The 10,856-nt window shown below is 41.6% G+C and overlaps 1 protein-coding gene across 3 annotated transcripts in view; it reads right to left on the bottom strand.

The window, feature by feature from the left end:
• The window catches only part of SYNE2 (spectrin repeat containing nuclear envelope protein 2), a 233,730-nt gene that overhangs the window by 39,051 nt on the left and 183,823 nt on the right, over positions 1–10,856 (bottom strand). For all 3 annotated transcript variants that reach the window (XM_042454459.1, XM_042454452.1, XM_042454444.1), the window contains 2 exons: positions 8,718–8,873; positions 618–776 (listed from right to left, as the gene is read on the bottom strand). In XM_042454459.1, the coding sequence (XP_042310393.1) occupies positions 618–776; positions 8,718–8,873 (315 nt within the window). The remainder of the gene's footprint in view (positions 1–617; positions 777–8,717; positions 8,874–10,856) is intronic.

Raw genomic sequence — 10,856 nt, forward strand, 5'->3', positions numbered from 1 at the left:
AAAAAAAAATTGATTGGAAATGTTATTCCCAAGAGATATGGAAAAAATAATTCTGCATGGGATGGAATATTGGATATTTAGTAAATGCTGGGATTCAACAGGACAATAAAACAGGCTTCTATACAATGAGTGATTGAATTTTGCCTATCTATGTGAAAGTGAAACAAACAGAACTATAGTTCATTAAATGAGAACAAACCAGGTTCCTATAGTGTCACCCCTAAACATTAGCCAAGGAACATGGATTACACTTAACCCATCTTTCTCCTCCCATCCGTTTCATAAATATGCCTTCCCTTCACAAGTGGAATAGATAGATAGATAGATAGATAGATAGATAGATAGATAGACAGACAGACAGACAGACAGTTTCTCTACTGGTCACTTGGGAAAAAATTTTTCATCCCACAAAAACCTAGGGTCCTTGGCATTTACACACCTATTTAAAGAAAAGCAGGGGACCAAAATCAACATGTTTTAAGCCCTACATGGATCATGCTGCTGAAGCTTCATTGTCACAAGGTGAATTACACATTCACAAGGCTTTCTGTGCAGCAAAGTGTGTGCTTGATCATGATGCTAGGGACAAGAAAATCAGTCTGCAAGAATCAGCTCACCTTCTCCAACTTGTCTATCATGTCTTCAATACTGATGTCAGCTGACTGGAGCACTCTGCTTTCCATCTGCACCAACCAGTCACAGAGCTCTTTATTCTTTTCATTGAACACAATCCAGGCGTTGAGTCGCTCCTCTATCTCTTGTTTGCGCAGAGAAACCTACAGAAGGTGATATATATGATAGCTGTCTGTTGCATTTGAGGAAGCAGCCAAAGCTTGCCGCTATATTTTCAGGGACAGACATAACTAAAGATATTCATGTGTTTTTGCAACAACTGATAGTGTTAATATGCTTCACAACAAAAGGGAGCATTCCTAAGCAATTATTCCCTCTGATTTGTAAGAAAATGAAACCTTTTCTTTGTTTAAAAAGAGAGGCAACCAGAATATCCTCCCATTTGGTTTTACTGTAGAGATGCACTATAAAACAACATATTACCTTGTTTAACTGTCAGTCACTTTAATTGCCAAAATAATGTACACTATAATTGTGCAGTAAGAGCCACAATAAATCTGACTATTGAAGCAAATACTGATGACACACAAGAATTGTATTTACAAATGTAATGTTAAACCACGGTTCAATGTTACATGCTTAAGTAGATTCAGGCACCCCCTTTTCCATTCCAGTTTCAATTAAAAATAGCTTCTTCTTATGTATGAACTCGGACAAACTGGAGGTAGAATTTATTAGTTTATGAAAACAAGTCAACTCCAAACTATGGTTACCGTAATAATCCTACTCTGGCCTCATTCCCACTCGCTCATTTGCCCTGGATAGAACTGGGCAGATGCGGTTGCCCCCATATCGAATCCGCTCGGAAAGAAGTGCCCACTATCCTTTACCTTGATCGGGGCAATTTGGCCCTCTGAAGTTCACATTTGCAGTACCGGTTTAAAATGGAGCCTTCTTTGTTGTCAATCAAATTCACTTCTGCTTTTGTCAAAGGTGACATATCCTACAGCCATTTGCCAATGGAATGGGTGCTTTCCCCCCTCCTTTAAAAAAAAACTGGCGGCAGTGTGCACATTTTCTGTCAACTTGTCAAATTTAAAAGTCTCCAGGTGTGTGTGTGTGTGTTGTGTGTATTTAGGTCATTACAGATTATGGCAACCCTAAAACGACCCCATTCTGGAGTTTTCTTGGCAAGATTGGTTCTGAGGAGATTTGCCATTGACTTTACCCTGAGGCTGAGAGAGTGTGACTCCCCCAAAGTCACGTCATGGGTTTCCACATGCCAACCTCTAGCTTCCCCTTCGCTTCCAGCCCAGCATTTCCTCCTCTTTGGAACCTCTTCCCTTCCCTTCGCTTCAAGCCCAATGCCACCTCTGAAGCTCTTCCCTCCCCCCCATGCCATCCTTTCCCCGTCATAATAATAATAATAATAATAATAATAATAATAATAATACCTCAGTTCAGAATGCCATCTCTGCATCCTTTGCTTTCCCTCCAATTGTCACCCCATGCCATTAGATACACATATGTAGCAAAAGCATTCATACATTGTATCAATTTGCCAAATTGAAAAGGAAACATTTGTAACATTCGCATTGTAGCATTCGCATATTGTCACACACACACACAAATAATTTTTAAAAAGCCACTTGCAAAGTGAGGTGCCGTGCCGGCAGCAAGCAGAAAGGGAAATCAGACACATTCTATCAACATGTATCAACCTGCAGAAAAAGCATTCACATAATCTGTGCCTCCCCTCCATGGCACCCTTCGTCCTGCTCCTTCCTCTTTCACCCCAATCCTGCCCTCCATGGGACCTTTCGTCCTGTTCCTTCCTCCTCCTCCTCTACTCTGATCCTGCCCTCCATGGCACCCTTCGTCTTGCTCCTTCCTCCTCCTCCTTCACCCCAATCCTGCCCTCCATGGGACCTTTCGTCCTGTTCCTTCCTCCTCCTCCTCTACTCTGATCCTGCCCTCCATGGCACCCTTCGTCTTGCTCCTTCCTCCTCCTCCTTCACCCCAATCCTGCCCTCCATGGGACCCTTCATCCTGCTCCTTCCACCTCCTCCTCTTCTCTGATCCTGCCCTCCATGGGACCCTTCGTCCTGCTCCTTCCTCCTCCTCTACTCTGATCCTGCCCTCCATGGCACCCTTCGTCCTGCTCCTTCACCCTAATCCTGCCCTCCATGGCACCCTTTGTCCTGCTCCTTCCTCCTCCTCCTCCACCACCCTGATGAAGGGGAGGCATGTTCTGCCCTCTGCCCTCCCTCTGACCTAATTGCTCCCCTGAAATTGACCCGAACATGACTGGGGCCAAGTTAACATTTGCCAGGACCCGGTTTTTCTCAAATGATACGGGAAAAACACTGCTTTCAATAGACCTGCGCCAAGGGGGATTTGCCTCTGAATGGGTGTGCAAGCCTCAAATTCGAGTGTAAAAGAATTGGGGCCAGTATGAACTTCCTGCTTTTAATCCGGTTTCTGAACCGGGGTAAAAGGTAGTCTGAATGGCCCCTCTGTTTCAATAAACCAGAGTAAACAGCCTTGGGTTTAACAAAAAACAAAGAGGAAAAAACCCTCAAGTGAGTTGAAAGTAGAAGTGAAAGCTTATCTCCTCTATTAGTCTATAGTGGAGGAAGAGAAGGGAACCCATGAACCCAATGGCAAACCATGGATTGTCCCAAGCGCATCTTAGAGCCCAAACCATGGTTGGAATTTTTCAAACAGACAACAAGCAAGCTATGTTTAAAAAGATACTTTTCTGGTTTCATTTTTGGCTTCTAACCCTTCAGCTTTCGAGGTTTACTTCTTGTCTCTACAATAGCAGCAGCCTTTAAAGTGAAGGCAAACAGCAGCTTGTTGATTCAGTCATTTTATCAAAAACCAGTGGGCAAAATCCAATTAGATTAAACTCAGTGAATCAGTTGGAACATGGTTAAGTCAACACCTCTATAATTTTCACTGCGTCAATGGGTCTACTTCAGTTGAGAATAACAATTAGATTTAGCCTATTATTAGCCAAAACCATGGTTTACAAACACACTTCAAATTGTGGGTTTAGAGTTAGACTTTAGCTTGATGGCAGATTGCAAAGCATGGTTTGTCAATGTGGATATCATGCCAAGCCAGTTAGCCTTTATTAATTGTGGTTTTTGCATGATGTTTGGATCAGCCAAGTATATATTTATATGTTCACTAAGAAAATCCTATGAAAATCCTATGGGGTCACTATAATTTGACTGGCAACTTGAACATATTATACACACACAAGGATGGAGTGTTGGGTGACAATGCCCATCAACATTTAACACCAGGACCTCTGACAGAGGAGGCACACTAGTCACTTAGGTCCAAAACACATTGCAGAAATAATCCATTTGGAGACCACTTTAACTTCCCTGGCTCAATGCTAGGGAATTCTGGGAAATGTTGTTTTGTGAGACATTTAGTCTTCTCTCTCAGAGAGCTCTGGTGCCACAACTAAAATTCCCAGGATTCCCTAGCACTGAGCTACGGCAGTTAAAGTGGCCTCAAACTGAATTATTTCTGCAGTATATTTTGGATGCTAGTAACAATTTTTCTTGCTACACTTGGATTAAATTTGCATCTATACATAAAAACCAACATATACATATTCCATGCAAACCCATACCTTTACACAGCCTATTTTGGTGGTCATGCTCTTCTTCCTTGTTGTTGCAGATACTGAGGCATAAAACCTGTCACTCATTTGTTTTGTTTTTGTGTGTGTGTGATGAATTTTTTTCTTCCTCTTGTTATTGTTGATAATGAATATAAATTGCCACTCTTCTGCACCTGCTGTGGTTTACAGACTCCTATATGTTCTTCCAACTTTAGCTTCGCCTGTGCTTAGTCCCTGACCTTTGTATCTCCCCCTTGGAAGTGTATGCTCTGTTTTCTTACCTCTTCTATAGGGAGCATCTGGCTGGTTATTTCTGTGTACTTGGTGACAGCTGCACTGCCAGGCTTTTAAATGCTTACAGTGGCTGCGACTATTTCATCAATTGTTTCCAAACAATATGTTTCTCTTGGACTCTCCAGCTTAGGCTTATGTTTGAGAAAATAACTGAGGCATTCAAACATTTCACTGCTAAATATTTTCAAGCTCAGTTGCTAACTCACTTTAAGACTTTTTTATTGATAAGGCAATTGCTTAAAGATATTTTGGATTTTATTATCACAAATCAAAATTTAGATTTCAGATCTGAGATGAAGACTTGGGTTCCAATCTCTGCCTCAGGCTGGTCATCTAGCCTTTGGAAAACCCAAGAGCATAGAAAAGTTACATTTCAGGACTATAACACACAGGACCCCATGCTGACTAGGGGATTCTGATTTACAGTGAGAGAAAAAATTGTTGTGAAGAGACAAAAATAATTTAAAAATTGCAAAGCGATAAAGTTTCATTATGCGTAATAAATTGCAGTAATCAAGCTGAGGTCAATTAATAATGGCTCAGTTTCTCTGATAGAAAATGTAGCAAAATGAGATGCACTGAGAGCCATCACCCACACTAGCCTCCAACCTACACAAATATTAAGATTATGAGCCATTTCTACTCTGCAGCTTAGTGTCGCCAGGTTTTCCAAATAGTAAAAAGGGATAATTGAAATTCATGACACAAAGGGTTGACAAATCAGGAACTAGCAGTTAACAAATTTGTGTTCTATCTAGGTATCAAAGAAAAATTTTAGTTGACCTAGCCATGCATTTCTCTGCAAAATTAACATATTGTCCACATCCATAAATGAAATTATGCACCCATTTCTGTCTTTATGAAACGCCCACATCCCAAAATGCAGGAAATGTTGGTATGTCATTCAGTCTATATAAATGGGAAATCTTTCCAACCATTAAATAGGGGCCATCCCTTACAATAAGGGATAGGGTAACCATATTCTTGTATGCTAAAATACTATTTTCTTTTCATAATCAAGACATTGTTGACAACCAAGCAACTGTTATAGCAGAGCAAGAAATACAGGTAACAAATACACTTGAGTAGCATTCCTGTTATTTTTTCCCAAAGGAACCTTTTACTCCTTTGTTGTCTCAAGCACAATAAAAACAATACCAACTGTTAATCCTGTTTTAGTGGCTACATGTAACAAATGGTAGTCCCAGGTGGAGATAACTCTGTCTATACTGAAAAAGGCACCCAGCTGGAGGAGTGTAGTGATGCATATGGAGATGTTTGCCTTCCCAATGAATATGGAGATGTACATTCCAATGGACATCTGCTCCCTTTCTGGATAAGGAAAATTGTATTTAAAGCAAAAGCCTGAGTGAATGGACTTAACTCAAGATCACAACACACACACACACACACACACACTGAAAAAAGTGATTTGCACTACACATAGATTTAGGTCAGACCATTATGAAGCATTTCAGTGCAAGACTGGATTAGAAATTCTACAGCAAAAGGGGTGGGGTTGTCCAATTATGAAAATTGGTAATTGGACTCTAAAGGATCAGGGTCAAAGGATTTCTTTCTTGCCATCCCAGTCATTTGATAATCTTCTGCAGTGTTGTGGTGGAGGAACCACAAATTAGGAACGTCCCTGTTTGAGTCTTGTTTCTGCCACAAACTCATTAGGTGGCTATAGGTAAGGCACTCCCTTTCTGCTTAAGTTTCTCCTCTTGCTCAGATTGTGATCTGTCATATGGGGATAATAATGTGGACCTACTTTACAGGGCAATATGATACCTACAATGTACTGTAGTCTGAGCACATGAAAACAATATAAAAATACTAAAACATCATCATCATCCATCACCTACACCAATTTGGTCCACCACAATTATATGTCCTGAGCAAGTAACTTCCTACAGAAAGGCATCTAGTGAAAATCTTTTCACTGCTTCACCTTCATGTTACAGTTGGCCTTCTGTATCAGTAAGAGTTTCATTCCAGATGCCACTTCCCCAAAAAAACAAGGGACCTTGTCCCATTACCATAAACGGACACTGACGTATGGCTTTGTCGGCGCAGTTACGTGTATGCGCTGCCATTTACAATAATGGGGTGCAGTCATCTGCTGATGCTCCCATTCATGGAAGGCTAGCTGATATGGGCGACCACTATAATTTAGGCCAACTTTCCGCATTCAGGCAAAAATGTAAGAATAGTTCTGTTGGATCAGATCAAAGGCCTATCTAGGATTGTATCTGATGGTGCACTGATTAAAAATAAGAATATAAAAATTGATTTTTTAATATTAAATTGCTATCTCCAAAAGAAGCCTTTAGCTGAGACTAGCAGAAAATGCTTGACTCTTGCTAGGAAATTGATTTTTTAACTGGACAGGAGAAAGTAATTGTCTTTTTCTAAGCTGCAACATAGCCACACCTCACAATTATGGAACTTTGGATACTACTGTAACTACCATGACTCCATCCTATGGCATCCTGGGATTTGCACTGTTGTAAGTATTTGGAACGATCTAAATTATTGTTGTAAGCCACCCAGATTCTCAGTGATTGGGTGGCATATAAATAAATCCTATTATTATTATTATTATTATTATCATCATCATCATCATCATCATCATCATCATCATCATCATCATCATCATCATCATCATCTAAGAGAGCTCTAACAGTCTAGTTTAGAAAAGCACACTAGATAATTATGACCAAACTATAGATCCCAGGATTCTACAAGATGAAGCCATGGCAGTTCTAGTGGTATGAAATTGCCATGATTGTGTAGTGTGAATATATCCTGGCTTAAGTTGCATACCATACCTGTGCATACCATCTTTACAATGGGTCCTCAAGCAACTGATCTACAAAGGCATATTGCCTCCGGTTCTGGTGATCTATGGCTCTCATCATCCCAGACAACTGACTGATCCCTGACTGATTGGCTGAAGATGAGGTGCAGTCCAGCCCAACTGAGGAACACATTCATTCCTTTACATTTACAACATAAGCATCAAAGTCAGTAGTATTGCTATTAGGCCATATCTCACCTGAACAAGAAACAAAAGGCTAGGATGGTCTTAATGTCAGAAAAATACACAATTTTGAGCATGTAACCCATGCAGCATAAACCTAGGAATTTCTACACAGATGTAAGTCACACTGAGGTTGGTTGGAATTACTCCCAGCTAAACATGTTCATGGCTACTGCTATATAGTGAACTCAATGCATGTTTACTCAGAAGAAAAGACCTACTATGTACAATAGGACTTGCTTCCAAAGATTTCTATTTCATTTCAAAATTCAAAAATATCAGCTATTGTTGGCCACAGACAGGCCTTCCTCAAGGGGAAATTCCACAAACCAGTGAGAAATTCTGTTTCTGGCTACAAATCAGCTGGAAGCTTCCAATGATGACTTCAGTTCACTGGCAGTTGTGTAAGCCTGCAGCCTTAGCATCCTACAAAATGTGACACCAGCCAAAAAGATATACATATGTTTTCAAAAGAACATTTACAGGAATGGAGGAAAGAATGTGACTGTTCCTGACATTTTCCTGACCTCCGCCTGGAGTGTATTCACAGGCTAATCTTTTTGTGCAATTAAATTTGAAAAGCTTAAGCTGCCTTTAGAAATGGGGGGGGGGGGGTTGGGGGAGAGTCTGCCACCTGAGAAACAAGGAGACAAAAATACCAGGGAGCCTCCAGTAACTCCCTCTTGCTATTTTGCCCTCCCACTCCTCATCCATTCCAAGCTGTTTTCATCATCATGCTTTCACAGTTAAACTGTGAACAAAGACTTCCAGGACTTCCTCTGTTATTTCTGTTTCACCCTGCTTGTGCCACATTCCTATCTATACATATGCTGGCTAAAAGTTTTTTTAAACTTCTAGGGGACTCTGTGCAAACACAAAGAAAAGAAATATAACAAAACAAAAGGTAGATGGGCTCTTTCCCAAACTTTTGGTGGCCACAAAAACTTATGTCTCCACATGGTGCCTGTAAAACAATAACCCAGAAAACCCTGTTGCAAACAGCAGTGGGTTAGACCCTACAAAGCAAAGCCTTTGTCTACAAAGAGCCTTCTTTCTACAAAGCTGAAGCATCTGAAAGGTATCTTTCCCCTTCTCTTTTGTTGTTGCCCTACTGAAGTCTGTTCATGAAACCCACTGTGTGTCTCCCTGTAAGCCACTTACTCTGAGACAGAGTTCTTCCCACTGTCTGTGCAAATGTTGGACTTGCTCTTTCAGCACCATCACATCTTCCGCAAGGAGGTAGCGAGCCAGATCCGCTTTCTTGGTGCCAAGTTCTTTTGCCTTTTGGTTCCAGTTGGCAAGGGACTGCTCCAGGTCCTGCATTGAAACACACCAAGAGGATAGAAAACAACAGTCCTTTCAGAGCAAGTTCTTGGGAGGTGTGTGTGTGTGTGTATGCATGGTTCCCCCCTTCAAATCTTTGGGTTAATCCTATGATTGGCCTGTAAGAAGAGGAGAAACGTGAGGGGGGAGGAGGAAAATTTGCATGCACAAGTGGGCAGGAAAGACAGCTCAGCATCTATGCTGGGATCCAGACTTAGTTCAGCAAAAACCATCTCACTTCCATAGATTTTCAAGCTCTATAGCTATGTGTATATATTTGATGCCGGGGTGCTGTACTCCATCAATGTACTAAAATCAATTGGTTAGTCTCAAATATATTTCTCCATGTCCCGATCAGCAGCTATGACAACAGATGGCATTTCTCTCTTCAATCAGTGTCTTGAAGCGGAAATGGGCTGGATGAGGAAAAACAAACAAAAGGTGCCCCAAGATTCCATCCCTTTGTTTTTCTAGCTGTCCCATGTCTTGCTACTTAAAACAAGATGGGGGGGGGGAGTAAATGTAATATTTTCTGAGTTCTAGCTACAGAAAGTTTCTCAGAGACCTATGGCATAGAATCTTTCATTAAGATGCTGCAAGAAATTTTAGAGCTTCCATAGGGCCAGAAGGCTTTGTTGTTTTATTTCATTTCCAAGACTTTCTAAGAGCTCATTTAAATTTAAAAATGCAAGTCCATGCTTGTTTACTTACCTCCTCAAGTGAGGAGGTCCTTCCCTTACGTTGGGATCTGTTCCAGACCCCCCCCCTCCCACATAAAGGGAATTCCGTGTATGCTCAAGCCCAATTTAAATGAATGGGGCTCATGCATGTGATGGCGTGGCGGCGCACACGCACCATAGGTGCATGCGCCATTACCCCTTATGAGGTGTGCCTCCCCTTTTCCCAGTGCTGAAAAGCCGCGTATGACGCAGGCCCATTGAACATCCAAAAGCTTGTGAACAGATTTTGAAATGGCAAGAGAAAATTTGGAGGCATTCTGACTGGTCCTCTAATAAATGTCAATTGTGCATTTTCAATCCCCCCATAAGGTTCAGTACTGCTATTTTTGTTTTTAGCATCCCCCTCCATTAGACTGACCCTGACATGATTTTTCATTTGCAGTATGAGGCTAACTCCCTTCTGTTTTTGCAATTTGTGTGACTTAACGTATGTAGTAGGGAACTAAGTGCTTGTTCAGACATCAGCTTTCCTTTAAAAAAATGACATCCTCTTGGAATGCCTGGCAGAGTTAGGAATCGGTGGCACTGCACTCCAGTGGTTCCAGTCCTTCCTCTTGGGTAGATTCCAGAGGGTGATGCTCTGGGACAGTCGATCCTCGAAAACGGAGCTTAAATGTGGCATCCCTCAAGGCGCCATACTGTCCCCAATGCTATTCAACATTTATATGAAGCCGCTGGGAGAAATCATTTGCAGATATGGGGCAGGGTGTTATCAGTACGCTGATGACACCCAAATATATTTCTCCATGTCCTGATCAGCAGCTATGACAACAGATGGCATTTCTTCCTTCAATCAGTGTCTTGAAGTGGAAATGGGCTGGATGAAGAAAAACAAACTCAAGCTGAATCCAGGCAAAATGGAGGAACTTACAGTAGGGGCCCCCAAACCAGGTATAGGTTTGCAACCTCCAGTCCTAGATGGGGTCACACTCTCCACAAAGGACTGTGTTCGCAGTCTGGGGGTGATCCTAGATCCGTCGCTTCACATGACGCACCAAGTGAATGCGACGATCAGAAGCGCCTGTTATCAGCTCTGACTGATACACCAGCTGCGCTCTTTCCTGGAAGTAAAGGACCTAGAAACTGGTGTACATTCACTGGTAACTTCACTACTTGATTTCAGTAATGCGCTCTACATGGGGCTACCCTTGTGCCTAGTCCGGAAACTTCAACTAGTGCAAAGCTGGTCGCCAGAAAAACTAGGAGTGACTGAATAACACCTGTGCTAAAATCTCTT

This window comes from Sceloporus undulatus, chromosome 1 (assembly GCF_019175285.1).
Source record: "Sceloporus undulatus isolate JIND9_A2432 ecotype Alabama chromosome 1, SceUnd_v1.1, whole genome shotgun sequence".
Taxonomy (NCBI): Eukaryota; Metazoa; Chordata; class Lepidosauria; order Squamata; family Phrynosomatidae; genus Sceloporus; species Sceloporus undulatus.